Below are 25,142 nucleotides of genomic sequence, written 5' to 3'. Positions count from 1 at the left end.
AAAAGCACCACCATGTGGTGGCATTTTGTAAACCACATGTGTGAGTTTTTAAAGCACACATTCTAATTGTAATGCATATATATATATTTAATAACCAATAAGTGTCAGATCTATTCAACCCAACTGCCATAATGATATTTCAGGAGCTCATTCCTAGCATTCTTCATGAAACTATACAATAACTCTTTTTTTGTGTGACAGGCACAAGATTTCACACTCATATTTCTGTATCATACCTTCTTGTAGCTGTTTGTCATATTTATTGTGTACATACTATTTATTAATTCAAATTCTTTTTACTCTCTAACTTGTGTTTTTGTTTATTTTTTGTAATCATTTTTGTATATACAATTTTTTTAATACTTTATCCCACTGCTGTAATGCAATAATTTGCCTTGTGGTTGTGGAATCTATCTATCTATCTATCTATCTATCTATCTATCTATCTATCTATCTATCTATCCTTCCATCCTGTCAGTAAGGGAAACTGAATGTTGAGGTTTACCAAGGGCAACATTTATGGCACCATCCACAGTCACTATTAACTTAATTCTATCTATGTTATTTTTGTTTTTATTTTTGTATTTTTTATGGCAAAGTTTTTATATGACAGTGTCAGCAGTTCACTGTGATCTACAATGTTTACGTCTAATATCTTTTGGAATATCGAAGTCCAGTAACATGAATTGTCCCTGTTAAATAAATAAAACTTAACAAATCCATGTAATCTATTACAAAATATTAAACTGACTATAACATTTCATTGCATTCTATGTCGACAATAGCTTTATTAAAGCCTCACATTGTAATATTAAGTGTTTATGTTCACTCACAAGGTCAGCGTCATTTCTAGCAAGTTCGCGTGGTGTCCTGATTGTCCTTTTCGGGGCTCCGTAGTTTTTCCTCTTTACCTGTTTAGTAGCTAATGATGGCTGAAGCTCCTCCATGGCCCAGCCGGTTTTTCTGTCATAGATGCTCAGCAGAGATCAATCCTCGGCTTCCCGTAAGTGTAGTGGATAAAAATTGTAGAGAATAAAATTTGGACAAACTGAAAACGCGATGGGATCGGCGGTACTTTCTTATGTATTGTTTTAGTAAGAGGACAACAATTAGCATGCTAACGGTATTAGCAGATTCCTACGATGTAGCGTTTATCTCGCCAACCCTGCCCAGTTAGTTAGCTACTCCTCTAAATAGAGGATCGGCTGTTATACAACGTCAAACTGCGTAAGCCTCACTGACAGATGGATTTCTAATTTGTAATATCTTTTGAAAAAAATGCTGGTCCTTATTTGATGGGATTTCGATGGGTATTAGCCTGACCGCTAGCTACACTTACTAGCAGTAACTAACGGTAGAATTGGAATCTTTATAATTATAGACTTCGGGACTTTCATAATTATATCGGAAAATTCTTTTCAAACTGAACAGTTTTTTTTAATCGCTTGTGTGCATGTTTCTGTCAGTCCGGCTGAAAGGATCTGTCACAGGATGCTAAACATGCCGTTTAGAGTGTCAAATATCAGCTAACGGTTTGTGTAGGGTGGTGAAAATGACTTGGAATGTGCTGTTGTGTATGTCTCTAACATGTGAACAACTAGCGACTTTTTATTCTTGGCTTTTTTGAAGAACATAATTCAAGTGTAATTGGTTGCAGTTGTTATTCATTCCACTAGTGTTGGTTGATAATATCGAAATTGTACATATTTGTTTTGATATTACTGATATTATATAAATGTACATATTACGATGGATTATATGTAAGCTATATGTGATAAAATTTCATTTTGACCAGTCAGACTTCCACTTCTGTTTTTGATGTCTTCTCAGTTAACTGAGATAAAAACGGGGCACAAGGGACAGAAAATATCTTGAACAGTATTGGGTAATGCAAATTAAACTATACTGAAAATGTGTAGGGAATGACTTTATTCATAATTTTTCCTATTAGAAATAGATTTGTAAATGCGATTTTTTTGTAACAGATGTTATGAACTTCGTTTATCGTTTTTGTAAACCGTGACAAATGCATGTCAAAAACTTAAAGGGAACTCCGGCTATTAAGACATGTTTGCGCTAAAATATGTACTGTGCTTTCAATAAAACATGTGTGATATTAAAATACACCAAATGTTTTCCTTTTAAGCACATTTTATATAAAACCGATTTACCAGTAGGTCGCCATTGTTATTTACTTCTCAATGCACTCTGGGTAGTGATGTCATACGGTTGCACCGCATCCAGTTAGCAGCACACTGGAAATGGCTTCTGTTCAACCTTTCCAGTTTGAACCAGAGCAAACCGAGAGAGAGAATGAAAATAGTCAACCAGCACCTAGTTTAGATGAAGATGAAAACAATCCGCCACACGAGGACGAGAGAGTGAGGGAAAACTACTGGTGCCTATGCGGCTATTGCTTGCCAATGGCAACAGCGACTGAGAGCGTTTGTTGTAAAGCACCAAAACTTTTTGAAGCCGTATGTCTTAATCCACATGTTCTTTGGGCGGCCCTTGTTAGCCTCCATGACCGGTATCCGGTCTTTAAGTGATGACATTATGACAACACAACATTATGAATCGTGTTTCTGGGCCCAAAGTAGTCTGCATTTAATAAGACTGTTGTGTTTTTAACACGTTTCAATGCTTTGTATCTTATTCGATTTAATCTCAACAATCCCCTAAAAACAGTCAGTGATCACTGTCGGCTTCTCACGGTTTGTATTACCGCTAATCACTTTAAAGCTCGGTTTTTAAACCCTTACGATGTAACTAGCCCAGCCGATGCAGCAGCATTATATTAATGACTAACCTTATATTGTTGATGGATTATCTCGGTGGTTCTACCAAATCGTAACCAGGTCACTAATAGGCAAGTTAGTTAATACGGTTGCTACACTTTAAAAAACAAAACAGGTTAACTGAACGAAAGCACCTATACTACCGACAACCAATACACGTCATCGTCCCAGAATGCATTGTGTGCGAAAAAACATGGCTGCTCCCACGGCTCCAAAATAGTTTTAAATAACAAAGATTTAATGAATAACAAAAAAAAATGTAGTTATTCTCAAGTATGTTTTTATGTAGTGGAGATAATTTGTAACATATTTAGAGTAACTTGTAATAATAGTCGGGGTTCCCTTTAAAAAAATAACCCCCCATCCCAATAATTTTTAAACCATGGAACTAAACTGAAATGACCAAACCTACTCCAATTAAGTGAGAAAAAATCTATCTATCTATCTATCTATCTATCTATCTATCTATCTATCTATCTATCTATCTATCTATCTATCTATCTATCTATCTATCTATCTATCTATCTATCTATCTATCTATCTATCAATCAATCAATCAAAGAGACATCTTCTATTTTTTTTTTTAAGCTGACCTGAAACAGCTCACCTAGGAGGGATCCTACTGCGATGCTCATCTACCGTAGCTAGCTTGTTTTTGATATGGAGGAGTAGTGGCTCTGACCCCTACTTTAATGACTGAGCTCCTCATCCTGTCTCAAAGGCTGACCCAAGCCACCCTTCGAAAGAAGCTAATTTCCGCCTCTTGTACGCATGATCTTATTCTTTCAGGCTCTATACCCACGTGTAACCATACACAAGTTAATATATTTATTTATTTATTTTTCCTTTTAGAAACAACAGCAGCACATAGACTGCACTAACACGTCCCACCACATTAGAATAAAATACATTTAAACAACTGTTTTATTTACAGTCCATCACACTTTAAACAAAAGTAATCGGTGAAAATACTTGCAATTGATTTTCTTTTTTTTTAACCAAAACCCTGAAAGTAAGCTTTTCCAGTCTAGGGTATATGTTAAGCATAAGTTGCTTAACATATACCCTGATGTAGCCTGTGGAGTCACTTGCAAATATGTAAGATTTAAATGACAAGCAGTTATGTGATCATTTTTTGATTAAAGGTTAAAGTTGCCTTTTGTCTGTTTTCAGTCTTTTTTTTCTGGATAGCTTGAATGAAAAATAAATTGTATTAATCAATGCTGGCTGCAGATGCATTAACTCTTACAGTTAAAATAGTATGTAGCATTTGCAGATAAATCAATTTATCTCTTTGTAAATTGTGAGTGAGGAAGCAAAGAAAGTATTTTGTAGGGAATAATGTTACATGAATGGCAATAATTATTACACTTCGCAAAGAATGTACATCTTGTTATTAGAATTGAAAGGGTTTTTTTCCTCACAATCAGAGAACAACATTATGTGTTTGCTCATACTACTGTCTTGTTTTACAGGAGTATACATGTCCAAGATGTGAGTCAGGGTTTATTGAAGAACTGCTGGAAGAAAGAAGGTGTGTAAAAAGTGTATATTGAAAACAGTTTAACCCTGTGTAAAACAAATTTTGTAGTTTTTGTTGATATATGTCTGTATATTTCCTATTTCTCGAAAGGAACAAAGAAATAAATCACATCATTTCCTAAAGGGATTTTTAAAGTATTCTGATTCTGATTTTATACATATATATATATATATATATATATATATATATATATATATATATATATATATATATATATATATATATATTAGAAAATCAGTAGGATGAGCATTCCATAATTAGTTGTAGATGATGAAATTTAGGAAACCTCCAGTAGCAGAAATAGAAAGCAAACTAATTCACTTGCTTAAATATAAATGTTTCCGTATATGCTTTGCATATACTGTGAGATGGAAGATTGTGTTATTTTCTTCCATTAAAGGGTGGCCTAAAAAATCTAATAACTAATCTGATGTAATCAACATATGGCCATGAGTTTTTGTCCTTTTTTAGGTGTCTTTAATGATGTTATCCTCTAAGTTGTACATGGTAACAGTTTGCAAAAAGTAAATAATCTAGAAAACAAAGTGAAATGGCAGCAAAACATTACAAATATATAAAAGGATAAAAACGTTGACACATGGTCATTTCCTTTGATGTCACTGGGTCTAAACATAACACTCTCAATGATGTTCCCCTGTTTAGTGCTGACAATGGCTCCATGTCTACCATCTCCAGCGGGCCCCAGAATCAACAACCATTTGAGGTTTCTAACCCATTCTTTATTCAGACTCTGTCTTTATCATCTAACCTCCCCCTGTTTTGTACCGCTCTGCCTCTGTTATGCACACTATTGTGTAACAGAGTCAGCATTTCTTAAAACTGCTTCCAGTGACGTTTGTGCTAATATGTTATCATGCATGATGAACTTTGTCTTGGAGTTTGCACTTTAGCTTTTGAAGCTGCAGTTTTGAGCTTTACAGTGTATTTTATTGAATAATTTGTCTAGCTTTACTTTTCCCTGTTAAAAATAGGCATCAGTAATCTAAAGATTTTTTTAAAAGTGATAGTTACTCAGGCTTTAATGATCAGTAAACAGGGAAATGCTGCAAGTCAGCATTCTGTGACTGTACCATTGGTGAACCTTGACCTAATTATCAACCAAACCATTAACTTTCAAAGTGTTTTTGTATTGAATGTAAAAGTTTGGTGTTTGTACTCCAAAAGCTTCACTTGTTTGTACCAAGTCAGTGTGTTTGCTTTCATTTATTTGTGTCCCAGAATGCGGACCAGCACCTGTTTACATTCCCTTCAGGCTATGGCCAGTTTGCCCTGGGTGTCTTTGATGATAGCTTTGACTTTGGGGCTGGACTCACAACAGAGGATAACAGGGATGCTGAAAACCGTCGGGAAAGGGAAGCTGCATCTCGGCAACGATATGGTGCCAGGCAACCAAGAAGTCGCCATGGTTCAAGACGACAAGCAGGGAGACACGAGGGAGTTCCCACTTTAGAGGGGTAAAGAGTGCAGATTGTGAAGTGAAGCGGTTTTGTTTTGTTTCGTTTTGTTTTGTTTGTGCTTGCTGGGCAATTTATTAATATTCCTGCCTCCTACTCTGTCATATCTTTTTATGTTCTTTTTCATAGAATCATTCAGCAGCTAGTAAATGGAATAATTGCACCTACGGCAATGCCAAACATTGGTGTTGGACCCTGGTGAGTTTGTGAAATAGATGTGTTAAAATAGAGTGGGAGTTCACACCAAAATGTGCTTACTTTGTTCTAATGTCCCATTCTTTTTAAAGGGGTGTTCTTCACTCAAATCCTATGGACTATGCCTGGGGTGCTAATGGATTAGATGCTATTATAACACAGGTATTCTTTTAGAAACTTTGTTTTTTAAGTGATTGTATTAACATTGTAGATACTGATGCGAATGAAATGTGTCTTTCAATTTATCCTCCTTTCTAATATTCTCCTTTCTTTAATGTTTAGTTATTAAATCAGTTTGAGAATACAGGACCACCACCTGCTGATAGAGATAAAATAAAAAGTCTTCCTACAGTACAAATTACAGATGAGCATGTTGGTAAGTTAAAAAAAGTTACAACAGCTTTGCAGGCTATTGCAAGTATGTCATCAGATTTCAGTTGTTTGACTTATTCTTTTTAATCAAGTATGACTATTTATTTGTAGATTTAAGTAAATAACTTTAGGGTATTATAAGTCACTATTTTACTTTAAAAATACTAATAATGGGAATATACTTGCTCCTAACTTAACAAATGTTTCCACTGGATATTAAAGAATATGGAGCTTTTCCTGAAAAATAAGTCCTAATGCTATTTGCCTGTCAGTAAAAGTTTCATGCAGAACTAACTGTTGACCTATTTGCACCATATTTAACTATATTTTTTGACATTTCAGCTTCAGGACTGGAATGTCCAGTGTGTAAAGAAGATTACAGTGTTGGTGAAAATGTGAGGCAGCTCCCATGCAATCACATGTTTCACAATGATTGCATAGTCCCTTGGTTGGAACAGGTACTAGACATCATCTATTCAGTATTCTTTACCCTTACAGTAAATATTCAGTTGTTGCTGACTGAAACATTGGGCTAAATGGGACTCTAAAAAGGTTTTATATTTTTCTCCAGCATGACACTTGTCCAGTGTGCAGGAAAAGCTTGAGTGGACAGAACACAGCAACAAACCCTCCAGAACTATCAGGGATGAATTTTACCTCCTCCTCTTCCTCCTCCTCCTCATCATCATCCTCCTCAACACCCCAGTCCTCAAGTTCAACCAGCAATGAGAACTCCACAGATAATTCGTAGGAAGAACATGTGTCACCCCATGAGCTGTTTTTAGCTCTCAGGCTGCTGTACTTCAGAGCAGTGACCTCCATCCTCTCCCTGCCGAAGGGCCGAAACCTGAGTGCATCTCCCCAGGAGCACTCACGCTGATTCACGGATAAGTGATACATGAGGCCCATGTATTTCTGCCCATCCTGTTGCTCCCACCTTCATCAGGATTCTGAACAAAGGAAGGGCAGAGGCCTGGAGTGCACCTTCAGTCAGGGAGGATGCATAGAAGCATGGATACTTAAAGAGGCTTGATCTGCCTGAATCACCTCATACAAGAAGAGAAAAAAAGAATCCAAAGGTAGAAAACTAGAACAAGACAGTTGCTGTTCTTTTTTTTATTTCTCATTTTTCAATCTCTTGATTTGTTTGTTTTATGATGACCCACTTTTTTCAGTAAAGCAAGAGAATAATAAAGCTATCCCTTTTTAAGGAGCATTCATATCTCGCATATTAAATGACCCAAAATGCACTATAGTGCACTGCTTAAGCGTGCACTTTGAACTTACATTGAAACAATATTATATCTGACCCCTTTAGCTCTTTAAAAAAAAACTGACAATAGTTTCTATAATTATTTTATTGTCAACCTGTACTTGCTATTTTAAGATTACCTGAATCACACAGGTACCATTGTTTGCACTTGAAATGATCTGTTAAATTGCAGTAAATTTTTTATCAATTGCCACATACTTTATGATTTATATTTGCAACCATAAAAGATGTTTCCACATATGATACACGTGATACATTTTGAAACATTTCTGTGCATTTTAATTTAAACATAAATATTTTCAAAAGTTGCCAGTTGAATTCCTCTTGATTTGCAGTATGATCATGTACAGACAAAACTGTCTAACAGATGAAAATAAAGATGTTTGGGTGCTAGCACTCATTTCCTGTAAGTCATTCTTAGGGTGTGGTTACAATACTCTAAAGGCTTTCCAATAAGTCTTACAACAACAGTGTTTTACGTGTATTCATTTTTTTATACTCTGACTGTGGTGCTGTGGTTTAAAAACTAAATGGTAGTGCAGTAATCATAAAAACTGGGTCATTTTAAAAGAGGAGAGGTTAAAACATACCCTCTTGATACCCTTTTGTTCAAGTACCAAATAAAAAAAAAAACTAATGATATGGTGAACTTTTAAGTTGTTCTGGTTCCCAGTCTAAATTATTTGTTCCTGTCATGACGCCTTCAAAGCTGTCCAGAACAGCCAAGCATCAACCAAGGAACAATGACCCCATTAGTGAGCACTTCTGGACCTGTTTTCAATGCATAATAAGATTTTGTGATAATTTTGTACTTTCAAAGTAAGGCCTGGTCCAAAGGCATGCAGCTAGTAAACAGATTCTATATTAAATCCTTCACTGGTGTACTTGCCTGTCTAATGTTATCAAGAAGCCAATAAATTCTGTTTCCTTTAATTGTTTAGCCATATGGGTGTATTTCCTCTACATTGTACTGCACATCAGGGGTTTTATGTTCAAAGATGGCATTGTTATGGACAGAACACTGATCTTACTGGAAGATAGATGAATACATATAGCTCAGAGTTTGCTCTCACAAGGGGAAATTACAGATTCATAATCTTTCTTTAAAAAAAAAAAAACAAACGATACAAAACATTGTTGACCTTGTTGTTTTGCCTTCTAGCTGTGAAGCTGGAATATATCAGGCTTATTAAATATTTGGTTGCTGTAGATTCAGTGGTTCTGGTGCCGGTTAAAAGTCTAGACTTATGATTTTTTAAAAATACATAATGTGAATATGTATTGGCTTTATTTTTCTAGAGCTGCAGGTTTTGCAAATCTTTTAATAACAGAAACCTGAATAAAATGAAAATATTTAAATATTTCATGTTGGAGTATTTTTTATATTTCCAGAAGAATTATCTTATTTAACCCCCGCGACCCTGAAAAGGATAAGCAGAAGCGAATGGATGGATGGATTATCTTATTTAAATATTATTTAATATTCATTCCAAAACTCCATTTGTTTTCACTCTAGCCATTTACCTGTGAAGAACAGCCTACGTTTAGGTTGGATGTGTTTTCCCAAACAAAACTAGTTGAAATTTTTTATTCTTCTTCTAATGTCCTTTCCTCTGTGTTTTTTTATTTCCTGCTTTTGCTTTAAATTGCCTCATAGGCACCGCAGTTCTATTCATACTTCTTTTCTATTTTCTGCTATTGATTCCTTTCCTTACATTTAATTTATGTAAACATCTCCTTAAAAACACTGACATACTTTGAACGTTAATCTAGATGAGTTTCCGTTTCAGACTGCGATTCAGAATGGTGGCGTGATTAGCTTTGAGCTAAACTTCAAATGTATTAAGATATTGTGATGCTAAAACAAAAATAGAATTTTATTAAATGGAATATAAAAATGGAACAAGGTTTTACTTTGGGTTGCATGAATTATACAAAAAAGTAGCCACGCCTCTAAAAACGTCACGGTGTACGTGCTGATCAGGGCGTGTGCGTGAGGTGAAAACTGGAGGACAACCGCATCGGCTCAGCTCCGGGCATTCAGTCCGTACAATCAGCGGAGAGAACATTCAGCTAAACGCGGTTAACGTTGAGGTTATTCGACGACCTAGTAAATATTTATTATCAACAATGAAGTTATTGTGGGCTGTCACTGCCCTTCTGTTGAGCTGTTGGCGAGCCGATGCCTCCACAGGTAAGAATTCTGTGTCAGCCATGTTGTTCGAAGATGTAGACTTTGCATTGACTGCGAATATTATCGTTATTAATTTATTTGTTTAGATTTCAGTGTCCCTGCTTTGTAAAAGTAATGTTTGTCGCATTTGGTATTTTATTTTTCATTCTCGATGTTGAATACCGTTCTATATAAAAACCTAAAAGCTGTCCTTAAACGGTTAGAAACATGATGTCGAAAACATAGGCGTAGCATTGTTGCTAGCTAGCCGATTTGCTTCTGTGCGATACATAAAAACCCTTCCAACCGCTTCGTGACACATGGTATATATCGCTAGTATTACAAATCTCCTTCGCCTCGTTCTTTCTTGTTCATTTAGAACGCTCCTTGTGTCGAACAATTTCTGGGTGATGTTATTTTAAGATTTTCCAAACGTTAGCTAATAGTAAATGTGAGGTCACGTGGGACATGTTAATTTACAACAAATGGTGGAAAATAAGCTTGTTTCAAGTTGCTTCTAATCTTTTACGTTGCTCAAATGTAACTGGCAGTTGCGTAATGTTCTAAACATTTGCTAACAGTTCGTACTGTTCGTTATCTTGTGGGGTTTTTTTTAACGAACACAGGACTCGGTTTTCTCAATCTACTGAAGACTAAAATTGCCCTTTCTGTGTGTCCCTTAATGATCGGCCATGGCTTACAACATCAAAACTGCTCAGCTTGAATACCGATAGCATGTTCATACTAAATGTAGACGATCAGCCGGTTGACCCAGACAGTCTCCAGTATTGGAGGCGTCACAAGACTGTATTTATTCGATGTGTAGCATTGTCATTATGAGCTGGTAATTTTAGGTGAGGCTCTTTGGAAGACTGAACAACTCTGGTCTTGAAATTTCTTTAATGAACTATCTTAAATGTTGAATTTTGGCTCACACAAATTTGATCAGCTCTACTTAGTAGAGATGACTAATTTTCCGCTCAGAATTTCATCACAAAGGCAATCCAGAGAAATGAGGAACTCCGTGTACTGAGACCTTGTAAAATGTTAGTAATTTGATTACCAGTAGAGGATAAAACCACTGGAACCTTAAATTTTGTGGAGCTTGTACCGGTGCACAGTATGTTTGGTTGTTATGTGTACATGCACTTAAGCCAGAGCCAGAAGCCCTCATGCCTTTCATTGTTTTCTGCTTTGGAAAAAACAGTTCTGGAGCAGATCACGAGTAACACTAGACCTCCCATGAGTTTCACCTCCTTGTTAGTTGTTAGTTTAACTTTGGCATGAAAAGTAGGCTACAGAGTAGACGGGTAGATAAGACTGTTGTTGTTTTTGTGTGAGTGAGAAGGGGAGCAAGCAAGCATTAAAAAAGCAATTTTAACACATCAGTTGTTCAGTATTCAGTTCAAGTAATTTTGTGAATGGTGTTCAAAACACACCCATTTTGTTATTGGCCACCATTTTGAGTCTGCTTAACTTGCTCTCAGTAAAATTATGCTTTAATGATAAAAGCGTCTAAGCATTAGTGCTGAAGGTGGCAGATTTTTTTTCTCTCCTATCCATTTGAGTGTTCACGTTCATCCTTTATGGGTCTCCTGTAGCCAAATTATTAAAGAGGACAAAGTGTTCTATTTGATTAGTGCCCTCTAGATCCATAGTCCAAAATCTGGGTGGTGGGTGGGAGTGAGACCTATTTATGTAGGCATATGCTACAGAGGGCTATTTGTATTGAAATTATTTCCAAACAATTTTTTTTCTTTAATACATGCTTAAACAAAGACTTTAAATCACCTGTGTATTCATTGTAGCCGTTTAACAGTTTTGTGCCCATTTTTATTTTTAAATTATTGATGATAATAATAATAATAATAATATTAATATTAAAAAGATGTTACTAGAACCACCACCTTCTATACATAGTTATTACATCAAACCTCCAAGTAAAGTACAAAGCAAGGCTGGGTCTCCCTATTCTAAGCCAGTTAATAGGTCGAATAGCTATTCAGTTGGGACTAGCAACTCGTTTTGTTAACGACTACTAGCAAAATGTAGAGTATGACAACATTTCTGTGTGTTTAGTGGCTTTTTGCATTAGTCCCCATCTATCAATATATTACTGACTTTTCACAAGTACTCGGTAAAGCTGTTTTGATCCTGCAACTAATGATCCATTGACTCTTTGTTTGCTTTCATTCTGATGTATGGAAGGGGATTCTTCACATAAGTATCACCAAACTGGGATAGACTACTGGGAGGACTGTTATTTTTAGTTGTTGCAATACTTGGGTGAGAGCTTTCTTTAGATTGTAAAGAGTTTTTTTTTTTTTTTTCTTTTTTTGTAATATGTTCTGAGCTCTCTTTTCTTCAAACAGATGGAATATTAACCTGAGGTGCAGTACTATGGAGTGTTAAGTGATCACATGCTGGAATAATGTTGTGGCCTCAAGGTCTCCATGATGGTCACGTGACTAAAAAACATAAATTGGGATGAACAGTTCAGTGTAAAAGCGTCAATATATTTATGTGGCTATTGAAAATAGCCTAACAGGTTTTAGCTTATTGTCAAATAATCCTCCACATGTACTTTTTTTTTTTTTTTTTTTTTTTTTTGAGTACACAGAAATGTAGCACGTCAGACTGATTCTCATGTTATTAGTGCAGAGGGCTATTTGTAGTGAATTGGATTGACATTCATGTTGTCACTCTGAGGTTGAGGCCTAAACTATATTTAATTTTGAACTTTTAAAAAGCATGTGCTTTTAAGGTGACCTTTGGTAATCATGGAGAAGCCATTCTAAACTAGGAAACTGCAGCTCTTGTTACAGCGTCACAGATGTTCTTCTTCTGTCTGGTCTATATCTATTGTTAAATTGGAAATTTTGTAGTTTTAGTTGAAGAGAATGTAAGCCTAACTGCATCCAAGTGGTGTCTGGGTAATGATCACATTTAGAGTCCAGGGACACCCCTTTAGACATAGCACTTTTTGCAGGTGGCTAAACTCTGCCACTCTTGGCAGTGGACACTTGAAATATACCTGTTTGTAAAAAAAAAAAAAAAAAAAAAAAAATCTGTATTTCATTAATGTACAACGAAAGTTAAACATGTATAAGATCCAGCAGCTCTTGACACCATTAAGTAGGTCAGCGGCTATGCAAACCCATGCAGTTAATTAGTACTTCTAATGTTGAGATGAGCAGTTTCATACAAGTTGGTTGGGCATAAACTGACACATAACTTCAACCAGGGCAATGCATAACCACATTCTGTACAGGCTGGTGGACACTAACCTGCAAGAACAGCAGGCTCTGAGCGCTGTTAACATTAGCCAAACTCGGCAAACTGATTTAACATGTGGTATGTGCAGTGTTATATGAACATTTCTGTGACAAATGTGTTTATGACACCGGCAGGGGTCATGTAGTTGATATTTTCAAATTCCTGTGTTGGAGTGCTTTAATTGCACTCGAGTATGAATAGTAACACCACATGTCCATCTGCTTATCAATACTTTGGTACTCACCAGCCTGGCAGAAGCACCCATTTGAACTGTTGTTTGAACCTTGTGCAGCAGATGGGTTATATGCCCACAATTTAGTTTTTTCATTCATTCAAAAACATTTTCATTCAACCTCATCTGCTTTTTTTTTTTTTTTTTCTTCATGTTCTTTCATTCATTGTAAATTGTGTTAATTTCATCAAAAGCTTCTGCATGCTTCTTTTGTGTTTTTATTTTTATTTTTTATTTTTTTGTTTGTTTGTTGTTTTTGTTTTTTTTCCCACCTACCTTTAGGGATGACCTGGGAAAGCTTTGTTTTTTGTTTTTTAAAGACGAAACGTTCCAAGGTATTGTGTAACTGCTAATACTTAATGCTGGCATTTAGTCTATGTAATCCAGTGTACAACTGGATTACAAAGACTACACTTGATATTAACAGAGCAATGAATCCTATAAATTAGATTGATCAAAAACAAATGGAAAATACAAAAAGGACTCAAATTTTATTTCAACACATTTCGGCAGTCTTAGAGTCAAGACAATAATTAAAAAAAAAAAAAAAAAATTGACAGAAAATTTGTTTGGCTGTGGCTTGGCTTTACATCAGCTTGGTCATCCCTATTTGCCTTTAATTAGATCTTGGAGATATGGCTTAAAAAAAATCACATTTCAAAACTTTTCAAAAGTTTTTCCTTTGCAGTGGTGCAGTTTGACCCCCATTTCAAAAGCCTAAACATGGTCACAGTTAATTTCAGCTTCCACCAGAATGATGAAAACACAGCCTTTGGCCTGAAGGATTGAAGGATCATTAACGGTTGTCTGCACCTACCTTTGTCAGCCATTCTTGGCAGTCTGACTGAGAGATCACATACTTGGGAAAAGCATTCTTCCATAGCACAGTGGGGGTCATAATTTTATGCTTTTTGTAGCTTAATTAGATGTTTTTGAGAGCGGTGACACAGTGTCCCTCAAAGCATTATCAGAGATTTTTCTTTTTAATTAAATAATTTTCCTTAAATGTAGCTGAAGGAAGCATTAATGGTTAGCAATCATGCTGTAAATGGTAAATGGCCTGCATTTGTATAGCGCTTTTCTAGTCCCTAAGGACCCCAAAGCGCTTCACACTACATTCAGTCATTCACCCATTCACACACTGGCGATGGCAAGCTACACTGTAGCCACAGCTGCCCTGGGGCTCACTGACAGAGGCGAGGCTGCCGGACACTGGCGCCACCGGGCCCTCTGACCACCACCAGTAGGCAAACATGGGGTTAATATCTTGCCCAAGGATATTTGGCATGCAGCCAGGATGCAGCCTGGGATCGAACCACCGACCTTCTGATTAGTGGCTGACCTGCTCTGCCACCTGAGCTACAGCCACCCCATAAGTACAATGGCAGGGGTTACACTAATCAAACTGGACTTTGCTCATGCTCGACACAGAGCCTGTGTGAATACATACAAAGTTACTCAAATTGGTTAATAACCTACTGGGGCCCAGGGTGTAATTGGCTGTTTTTGACTACTTTTTATTTTACCTTTATATTTCACATTTAAAAACTATTTATCTTGCCTTACTTGATCTAAAAACCACAAAGTAGGAAATTTTATTTATTTTTACTTTTAATGCAAAATGTATAACAAATTTTAAAGACTTTTTTTTTTCTGTGTGTACAACCATTTAAAACTGTTACAGAAATTTAAATTGCAGAACAATTAGGCGTCATAATAAGATGCCACACAAATTATCTGTGATACTAGAGCAGGGCGATATGACCAAAAATAATTTATCATGATCCATCCATCCATTCGCTTCCGCTTATCCTTTTCAGGGTCGCGGGGGGCGCTGGAGCCTATCCCAGCTGTCATAGGGCGAGAGGCCTGGACAGGTCGCCAGTCTGTCGCAGGGCCAACACACAGGGACAGACAACCATTCGCACTCACATTCACTCGCACATTCACACCATTCACACAATGGCAATTTGGATTTTCCAATTAACCTATCCCCTCAAGCTGCATGTCTTTGGACGGTGGGAGGAAGCCGGAGTACCCGGAGGGAACCCACGCAAACACGGGGAGAACATGCAAACTCCACACAGAAAGGCCCCGGCCTGATGTTGGAATTGAACTCAGGACCTTCTTGCTGTGCGGCAACAGTGCTAGCCACCGTGCTGCCCTTTATCATGATATACATTTGAAAATTTACGATAACTATATAATTGACACTAGACAAAATACTTTGCAACTCCACAACTTTATTCGTGCAAAAAAATAAACGTATTTGATCAGCTGTTTTTTTTTATGTGCATTAAAGTTATATAAAAAGTTAACAGTGCACATTCCTCGCTGACAGTTTAACCAAAAGGCATTGCCAGTAGAAATTGGCCGACATATCCTCAGCATAACCATGTATAATATCCAAAAAACTTAAAAAGAGGTTATACACACAGAATACTGTAATACTATGCTGAAGCACAGTACGTATCACTCTGCGAGGCTCCGGCCTACGATAGCCGCAACGCTCCGACAATCCATCAAGCGGTGCAGGTTCGTAGCTTAGCAAAGTCGTACTAAAACATTTGACAGATTTTTGAGCGCTGTGTACCACATAAAATCGTTTCGGGGTCAGTAAACACAACCAGAGTTCATACATAAAGCACATGGGATTATAAGGAGCACTGATTTTCAGAAAATTCAGAGGATTGATTTCAAGTGTGCCGTATTTTCCAAAAAACACTGTAATAATGATGGCCCGCTAGCATGCTCTACCAAAAATAGTGTTTTGTTGTGTATCTGATGGACGAAAGCTAAACCAGTTCCACACCACTGAAGTTGCAGCATTTTTACAAACCAGTTCTGGTTCATCTGTTTCATTCAACAATCTGCTTTCGCCCTTTTCATTCTGTCGCCGCCATGTGCGTATGAAAACAAAGGCACTGCGCATGCACGTTTTACCCACATTCTATCGCAATATTTCATTTTCTTATCGTTGCCCGACATTATACCAGTATTACCGTGAACGGTATGATATGGCCCAGCCTTATGTGATACCCCCACAAGATATTTTTTTTGTCCACCACAAGCACAGGAACACATCACAGGCCAAAAACCTGCCAGCTTGACAACAGAAGGTGTTTCATTCATCCTGTTTTCTACCTGGAGACAGATTTGCATTGAAATCTGCCTTTATGGGGCTCTTTGGCATTCACTAGTGTCCTCTTTGTTTTGAGACAGAAAACAAAACAAACGAATAAACTACACTAACTATATACTGCAAACACACCAAATGTCACACATCTTTCACGTCTCAAAACTAGCTTTTTATACTGCTCTTTCACTTTATGTAGCCTATCAAGACAACTTAACAACTTGTATATAGTTTAAATGGAGACTCGGAGTGGCTGCATCTTGTTGCTTGTTCCTCATCTTAAATCGGTCATGTGTTTTGGACACGCCAGTGCGTCTGGGCACCCCAGAGGGTTAAATCTCTAGATGGACACAAGATTAAGTGTAACAGTTATCTAAAACTTGATTAGCTTAAGGGAGTGTTATACTCTATTTCCCCTAGAGCCAGCCCAGTCAATACAAGCTAGTCAGAACCTACAGACCTTATATTGGATATCAATGTTTTCATTAATCTACCCAGCATTAATAAGAGGACAAAATGATTACAAACATTTCTACAGAAATTGGGTGAACATGATGCTCTGATCTGTTTTATTTTTTTTTTCTCTTCTGAGTGTGTGTGCTTACTTTCATGTTTTTATTTCATTTGTGTATTAACTGTTTTTCTTTCTCTTTCCTGCTTTGTTGCTTTTTCACCATTGCACTCTACCATCAATTCATTAAATCATTTGGTTTGCTTTAACCCCATCACATTCAAAAATGTTCAATTTGTTTGCTGGGCTTACTTTAAAACTGTGCTCAGCGGGTTTTATCAAGTCCCCTTTGTCTCAGATGAAGCTAACCAATGACAGTGGAGAGCTGCATTGCGAGGTTGTAGGGAACCCTATTCCTGAGGTGCAGTGGTGGTTTGTAGAGGGCGAGGAGCCAAATGAGACTTTTACTCAGCTGTTTGATGGGGCACGGAACGACCGTGTGAAAATAAATGCCACATATATAGCACATGCCACTAGCACCATACACCTCACTAGCCTGACCCTTGAAGACTCTGGCACATATGAGTGCCGTGCTTCCAACGACCCTGACCGCAATGAACTGAAGAAGACGCCAAAAATCAAGTGGATCCGCTCGCAGGCAAACGTTATTGTGATTGAAAGTGAGTGGCAGAGTGAACCTGAGGAGACCCCCCAGTCAAAGTAGATGACTGTTACCTCCTCATTAGTTAAGTCCCGGACATTAATCTCCTGTTACATACCTCTGCCGTGTTTCCCGGACCAGAACTTTCCATCCTGCTTCACCCAGTAAACACACTCCTCCTCCTTTCCTGAGAAGGTCCAAGGTTGTTCCCTAGTAGAAAATGAACCTCGTCTTATGACATCCATAGCTCCCTAACCCTGTATTATCTGACACAGTACATATGTTCAATCTGATGCCTTTTTTCCCCTCTCGATTTAAGGCTTGGGTAGTATTATGGTAGGTTTTCTTGTATATAATACTGGTCATAAGGTTGGAAATATGCAAATGGCTCCTTCAGGATTATTATTGTACATGAACAAAGTAATATTTGATCGGTTTAACTATTTAGTCATAAAACCAAAAAAGGGGCGTCAGATTAGCTTTGCTTCTTGTTAGAAATTTAATTTGCTTGCATTTTCCTTAATTGGTACTAACACTGGCAATGCCCCTATTGTTCATGCTTGTAGACCATCCCTGTGGCTTATAGCCTACTGAACAGTAGGTACAGAAGATGGCAACTAACTGTAAAAATGGATTCTCAGCCATGGGGCATCTTTCTGCCTTGTGGCCCAGTATTAATTATTTATTTTCTTTTTTGTGAACTTGGAGTAATGTTGCTTTATCCAATTGGAGCTTCATTTTAAACATCTTTAGTTCACCATTATCACAATTGGCTGTTAAACTTACAGTTTTTATTGCTGTTGCTTCTTCTGCATGAATTAAATAATTTTTCCCCATGACCTTTCTGTAGCTCATTACCTTTCCAGTGTAATTCCCATTCTCCCTCCCACGAGGGGAGCTCTCCACCTTTTTCAGAAAGTTCTGTGCACCTGTATAGAACTTGTGCGTGTGTCACATTGTTTTCATGGTTTATTTGTCATCATGTTTTGTTTTATTTCTCCCATCTTATTAATCTTTAAACTTGTAAAGTAGTTTGAACATGTTAAAGCTTAGTTGGAAATCATTGGATTTTTCTTTGACCAATCAACACTCAACAATTGTCTTAGCAAAGCTGACACATAAATGTGTACCTGACAACATTGAGGCTAGTAGGCAAGTTGGATAGTTTGCCCCTACATTTAATTTTAAAGTTTTTTTTAATTTTTTTTATTTATATATTCTTTTTTTTTTTTTTTCCACTCCTTGCTCATTGGTGAATGAGCGCATAGGATTGTCATATACATGGAATTTCTACAACATCTTTATGTTGTAGCCTCTAAATTGAGATGTGGAGTTATTTGACTCGTTAGAATAATCCAACAGAACCACAGGGAATTTTTCACAGGATGTGTATAATTTTTTTCTTTCTTTTGAAGAGGTTTTCTATCATTTTTCCCTCCCTGTGATGTCATCGTGTCAAATAGAATTTCTTTTTTTCTTTTAAAGACAGCTGTTGAGTGTCAAGATCTAAATGTAAATTGTAACTGTATCTTATAAGCAATCAGTGGCAATGATGCATTTGAAGCCAATGCTGTTTGTTACTTGGTATATTTATAAATAATGTGTTATGTTCAATTTTTTTTTTCTTTTCTTTACTCAATTTAAGCACCAAACATCCACACTGAACCTTCTGAAGTCACCAACCAAACCTCTGCTGTGCTCAGCTGCAACCTCACAGATGCCGGCATGTCCAGTAAGGGCTCCCACTGGACTTTTAATGGCAAAATCATTGAAAGCTCCAAAAAGGATGGCAACACACATCACACTACCCACAAGTAAGCAAAAAAAAAAAAAGCATCCATGTGCCATGTAGGCAGGTCTGTCCTGCTGGTCTTGCAGAATATTATGCTGTTTACCATATGCTGGTAAAGCGAGAGACCTTTTCCAACAGAAGCCTTTTGTGGGCCAGACATATTTAACTAATTAGAAACACTGAGTGACTAAAATGATTGGCTAAGTATAATTGGCTTGTAAATATTTACCATTGCTGTGCCTTAAAAAAGTGCTATGTTTGGTATACATGCCTTTTGCTATCCTTCATTTTCTCGTCTTTGTCTACGATCTCCCCCTCTCACTACTTTCTCTTTGGCTTTAGCAGCAGAGCTAGGGGCACCATACAGGCATTTCACTGCTCTTGATTAGCAGAGAGATGGACTGCATAGACGTGCAGCTTTACTGGTAGTCTTGGCAGCCGTGAAAGCTGTGTGCTCACTTTGCTTGACCTTAATTCCCCATTGGAGATAGAATGCAGGATTGTACAGGATAGTAGCACCAAACAAAAGGTCGATTGTAATAAAGGGGGAAAATATGAAATATTTGCTGGGTGGATAAGCAGCTTTAGTTTTACCACGCTCTTGAGCATAAATGGAGATCTATTGTGAATTTTCTACTTGGCAGAGTGGAAAACTAATCGCCATCATTAAAGGGGTTTCAGCAGTGGTCCTAAGTCACTTGTTGGCTACTAATGTCTTAAAGAAAAAACAAAGCTTGTTAAACTATTCTCAAATAAATGATTCTTTTTCTTTCCATAGATTGGAGAAGATCACTCATGCCAATAGTGGAAAGTATGAATGCGTGTTCTTGACTGATCCAGAAGTGAAGCAGACCATTGAAGTCAGAAGTAAGTAGAGAGTTGCATATCAAAGATGTTTTCAGAGATAAGTTAACATTTTTTATTCAATTTCAAATAGTTTTTAAATAATACCCTGCAGATTAAAAATATAGACTTGTACTACATTGCAATATCTTGAACTATTGGTTTAGGTTACAGGAGTCATGTGGTGTTACGTTATGTTGTGCTCTGGTGAATGGTCAAAGGGTCTTTATCATGAATCCATGCTGTCATACTGAATGCTTGAAAATGTGAAATTGACATTAACTGTGTAGTGGTGGGTTTTTTTGTTTTGTTTTGTTTTTTCTCCTCCCTGACTTCTAGAGGAGCTTTGCAGGTTGGGGAGGGAATACACGTTTCCTGTTATTTCTGACTATTTCGATGATGTTTGTTGATGATTGTGCTTTGCTAATATTCACCATAATTAACACAATTATTTCAATTGTTTTTATAAAAAAAAAAAAATCTATATTGTTGGAGCTACAAACTGGGTGGATGTTACTTTCATGTGAGGGGAAAAAATCAGTTTCCACATAACAGAATTATTTGAAGAACTTAAATATGTCTGAGAGCATTTTAAATGATGTATTGCTTTCTGTTTTTAGGTGTCCTATAATAATTATGTGAAATAGGGTTATTTAATCTACTGTTTACTGTCATATTGTAGTTTAAATTAATGTACCATTTCTTGCTGTAGCACTTCCCCATGTCGCTGCCTACAAGCACTCTGAGCACGGCAATGAAAATGACAAAGTTGTGCTGGTCTGTGTGAGTCATGGATATCCACTACCTACTGATTGGCTCTGGTTCAAGCAGAACGACGAGGAAACCCAAGTTGTGAGTTTCTGTCACACTCAGAATGATATTAATGTTCACTAACACTTTAGTTAATATTGTCTCAAGTTGAAATTTCTACAAGCTCTCACAGTGCATACCTGAGCATTACGATTATATTTTTTTTAAAAAAACCTCATTATCATCAGCAGTCTTAATGTTTCACTGTAGATATGGTCTTATTCCAGTTCACTAAACTGTGCATAATTCTGGCTTAGTTTGCCAGTGAATGACAAACATGTTTTGGGTTTTAACCACTTTGTTATTCACTAACCCTCAGAGTATCACCAATGGAACTGAGAAATATGAGATCAAGAATACCCCCAACAAGACCAGTCTGACCATTAACAACCTGAACATCGACAGTGACCTCGGGCATTACATTTGCTCTGGAAGTAACGAACTCGGCGTAGCTACTGACAAAATCAACCTGCGTGTCCGCAGTCGCTTGGCTGCTCTCTGGCCCTTTCTTGGCATCGTGGCAGAGGTCATCATCCTTGTCACGATAATCTTTATCTATGAGAAGAGGAGAAAGCCTGATGAGGTCAATGACGGTATGTATGCTATGTCCCCTACACCACTCATTACATCCTTATTTATTTCATATTGAAATTGCAATTAGCACAATGATGCAACACTGCCTTCATCTTTGATTTTTAGCAATGAAGAAAATGCTGGGATTTCAACAGTTCCCTTGCAAATATCAGCATAAGCTGAAGTCATTATGTAGTGACTCCTCACAAGTATCTTTGCCGGTTGGCTGCAATAGTTGGTGACTTCCAAAACCTTTTGGGCCATTTTGATATTATTAGGAATTCTTAGTAGAAAAAACTACATACCATTTTATTATTCCATGGTTTTTGTGTAATACCAGCTACCGGCTGTTTGTCAACCTGCAGCTCCTCTTTTTGCGGGAAAGACTTGTTCTTTTTCATAAGTCATTTAACTACAATTAAAACCAGAACACTTCAAACTGTAGACCTAGTGTACTAAGCAATGAGATCAGAAAATTGAATGCCCTTTGAGACTATGAAAGCAACGTGTTGGTTTTTATGGAGAGATGCAGGATGTAGTTGAATTTTTTTTTTTTTTAATTAATTAATTAATTTATTTTTAACTATTATTTTTCATTTTGAAAATAAAGATCAGGAAATAGCTGCCACCACTGTGTAAAGAATCTGTGTTAGAAATTTTATTTTATTTTTTTATTATTTACATTTTTACTTCTCTGTTCGCTGCTGATTTTGCATTTTGGTAAGTGAACAAAACTGCATGTCAGACTGAAGTGGTTGAACTGAGATGACCGCGTGGAAAAGGCAGTGGGAGTCTGAATGAACTGCTTTCATAGTAACCACTTCTAAGAGGAATGCGCTCAAAGACTTGTTCACTCTTTCACTGGCCCTTAATCTTACAGCGCAAGCTTCAAATATTTCTTTCACTTTGTTTTGGTTTTTAAACACGTGTGTTTGAGCCAATGAAAGAGTCAAATGAGACACTTAAACTGCTCTAATGGTTTGACATGAATTTGGGTAGGTTGAAAAGAGGTCTCAACTATTTGTTTGCATGCTTTGTGCATCTTGTACTATATGCATGATACATAATAGGCAACCTTCTCAAGATCAGTATATCATATACCATTTGTGTCATTCATCATTTGGCTGCAGAGGTAGCCTACTTTTTGCCATACTGTGAATACATGCTGTTCGGGTGTGAATATGGCCAGAGGACATACAAGGATGTGTGTTAGCTCTGCCACTTTAAAGGTGTTTACTGTTGTTACCACAGCAGTGCACTGTAGTCTTCCTTTAGTCTTCCTTTGCTTGAATTGCATGAGCCTCTGTGATACAAAGGGGGGAATCAAGCCAGTGCAAAAAAAAAAATGTTCACGTTAAACATTATTACACGACATGCCAAAAGCCACATTATATGATATGACTAAGAACAAATGATTGTAATTGTTAAATGGGTTTTATGTAAATGTCAGAAATGCAACAGTTGGGCATGCTTCTATTTGTGTTTAGTTGGATTTAATCATAACACCATTGCAGTCATGTTACCGATTAAAACGTTTGCTACTATCATTGTGGGCTGGGGATGGCGTGGGTTTCTCACACCAATCAGAGAAAACATTTTAACTTTGTTTTTGTTTTTTTTCCATTTGTCATTGATCCTGTTTTGCTGTCCAGATGATGACTCAGGATCTGCTCCTCTGTAAGTGAAATCTTTGCTAATTACCTTGTGAAACACTTTGGTCAACTTTGTTGCTTTTAAATGTGCTATAGCAATAAAATTGACACAAACGCTGCTGTTGGAGCTCATTTTGTTCAATGTGTTTCAGGAAGAGCAATTCTAATGCTAACCACAAAGACAAGAATGTGAGGCAAAGGAACTCTAACTAAAAGCTGAAAGAGGTGAGTTAATATAATTGTTAAAATTAATAATGCATTTTGTGGGCTAGTCTGTGTCTGCAAATTTATTTGTAAGGAATGGGATATATATATTTATTTTTTTCAAAAAATAAAAGTTTCTTCCCCCCCCTTGCATAGATGGATGTCCAGACGACACTCCAGGATTCAGCTGCTGTGTGGCACAATATACTGTGCACCTTGCAATTTTAAGTACCTTTTTGTGCTTGGGTGTTTAATGTTTAAAAGAATATGATTTCCTCTTGGTTTGGTTTCTTCTATATCCCTCTCCATATTGTGCAGCCAGAGAACATAGTGTGAAATTTCTGCTTGAGACTATGGGGCAAATATTGCATGAGTTTTTAAATGCTGTTTTAGCCACGTGTGTTGTTGCAAAAATCATTAGTGTTCACATGAGGAATGCGTAGTTTGTGGTTATTTTCTGTTAATGCTGATGCTTCCTGCACTGACCTCAGTCATCAGTCATTGGTTTTATATTCTCCGATCTGAAATGGTGATCTATAAATCGAACCAAGATGCAATTAAAGGATCTGAGCAGTTGTTTTGATCCTAATGAATCACTGCCACTCTGAATAGAAAATAATGAAGGGCATTTGAATTCACATGTTCTGTCCCTTCACCACAAACCTCCCTTAGCAGAGTTTTACACTTTGCCTTAACAGCCACCATTTCTTGTCTTTTTTGCATTTTGTTACCTACCACTAAATTTTAATGTGTTGCTGCAGAAATAATAGCTAAGATTCAATGTGTGCTACCTTTATTACCACAAGAAACTAGTGTTTTGAATAGGATTTTTTTTTTTTTTTTTTTTTAAGCTTTTCCCTATTTAAATATTTTAGATTGCGTTTCTCATCGATGCTTTTGTTGCCGACTTCACATACACGGTTGAAGTTTAAGGACCAAGTGCAAGAGATGTTGCTTTTGTCAAATGCAACTTTTAATGCTACACACTTATACAGGCAAATTGCTGACAAATATTGGTTTTAGTTTTATTCGCTCAGTGTGATCAGAACTGGTTGTGTGCGACTGTTGGATCCTTGTCTCTTCCCCTTCATTGTATAGATGACTCAGAAGCCATATATTCCATTTAACCAAGAGTAGTGTTGTGATTGGATATTACCATTTCGGAATTGCACAGTTTGAGAGACCTAGTCAACCAGAATTGTGTCAATTGTTGTACTTTCCTTCTACATGGAACAACAACATCTCTGTACAACTTGCACAATATAAATTAAAGGTATTAAAATTTGTCTGGTCTTGTTACTCAACTACAGCTACTCAAGTGGTTTAGAAATGGTAAGCTACAATAGAAAGCAATCCTAAAGTGAAAATACTTGGTCTTGCAATTTAATGGAAACGTATTTAAGTATTTTATTATTGTCGTATCCAAGTTTTATTCTTTGGGGTTTGTAAATGAAATTAACAGCATTATAGCTTAATTGGTTACACTAAAATACATTGAGATTATTTTGGACGGTAAGGTTCATTGAACAAAAAACAGAAACAAATTTTGATATTTAAATGTCAACTTTTATAATCAATTTTGGCAGCAACTTCCCATTATAACAAAAAATAATCAGTTTCTTTCTAAACCAGCTCACTCACTGAAACAAAGTACCTGTTCTTAAGGCATTTACTCTTCACAGA

General features: G+C 36.8%; 2 protein-coding genes across 4 annotated transcripts; both read left to right on the top strand.

Moving 5' to 3' along the window:
- Window positions 1-865: 865 nt before the first annotated feature.
- On the top strand, window positions 866-8,589 carry LOC113016405 (E3 ubiquitin-protein ligase RNF126). The gene is made up of 9 exons (XM_026159220.1): window positions 866-1,003; window positions 4,274-4,332; window positions 5,005-5,065; window positions 5,581-5,816; window positions 5,946-6,014; window positions 6,104-6,173; window positions 6,294-6,387; window positions 6,726-6,841; window positions 6,955-8,589. Exons 1-9 carry the CDS (start codon window positions 926-928, stop codon window positions 7,132-7,134), a joined length of 963 nt encoding a protein of 320 aa, XP_026015005.1. The 5' UTR covers window positions 866-925; the 3' UTR covers window positions 7,135-8,589.
- Window positions 8,590-9,620: 1,031 nt separating this feature from the next.
- Window positions 9,621-24,745, top strand: bsg (basigin). 3 transcript variants are annotated; one of them, XM_026158543.1, is made up of 9 exons: window positions 9,621-9,850; window positions 17,254-17,604; window positions 19,231-19,399; window positions 20,156-20,244; window positions 20,933-21,072; window positions 21,350-21,623; window positions 23,268-23,280; window positions 23,408-23,480; window positions 23,616-24,745. In XM_026158543.1, exons 1-8 carry the CDS (start codon window positions 9,787-9,789, stop codon window positions 23,466-23,468), a joined length of 1,161 nt encoding a protein of 386 aa, XP_026014328.1. In that variant the 5' UTR covers window positions 9,621-9,786; the 3' UTR covers window positions 23,469-23,480; window positions 23,616-24,745. The 3 variants fall into 3 exon arrangements, with proteins under 3 accessions (XP_026014328.1, XP_026014327.1, XP_026014329.1); XM_026158542.1 differs by having other exon boundaries at window positions 9,622-9,850; window positions 23,256-23,280; XM_026158544.1 differs by lacking the exon at window positions 17,254-17,604 and having other exon boundaries at window positions 9,627-9,850; window positions 23,256-23,280.
- The last annotated feature ends 397 nt before the right edge of the window (window positions 24,746-25,142 follow it).

Source organism: Astatotilapia calliptera, chromosome 23 (assembly GCF_900246225.1).
Source record: "Astatotilapia calliptera chromosome 23, fAstCal1.2, whole genome shotgun sequence".
Lineage (NCBI taxonomy): Eukaryota > Metazoa > Chordata > Actinopteri > Cichliformes > Cichlidae > Astatotilapia > Astatotilapia calliptera.
Note: the sequence above shows the minus strand (reverse complement) of the source record. Positions and strands in the feature narration are given on the sequence as shown.

Excerpts from the sequence above, each read along its gene's own strand:
- LOC113016405 (XM_026159220.1), top strand. The coding sequence starts at position 926 with ATGATGGCTGAAGCTCCTCCATGGCCCAGCCGGTTTTTCTGTCATAGA. Across the intron at positions 1,004-4,273 it reads AGATCAATCCTCGGCTTCCC|GAGTATACATGTCCAAGATG; the intron begins GTAAGTGTAGTG and ends CTTGTTTTACAG. Across the intron at positions 6,174-6,293 it reads TAGATGCTATTATAACACAG|TTATTAAATCAGTTTGAGAA; the intron begins GTATTCTTTTAG and ends TTTAATGTTTAG.
- bsg (XM_026158542.1), top strand. The coding sequence starts at position 9,787 with ATGAAGTTATTGTGGGCTGTCACTGCCCTTCTGTTGAGCTGTTGGCGA. Across the intron at positions 20,245-20,932 it reads GCAGACCATTGAAGTCAGAA|CACTTCCCCATGTCGCTGCC; the intron begins GTAAGTAGAGAG and ends TTCTTGCTGTAG. Across the intron at positions 21,073-21,349 it reads ACGACGAGGAAACCCAAGTT|AGTATCACCAATGGAACTGA; the intron begins GTGAGTTTCTGT and ends ACTAACCCTCAG.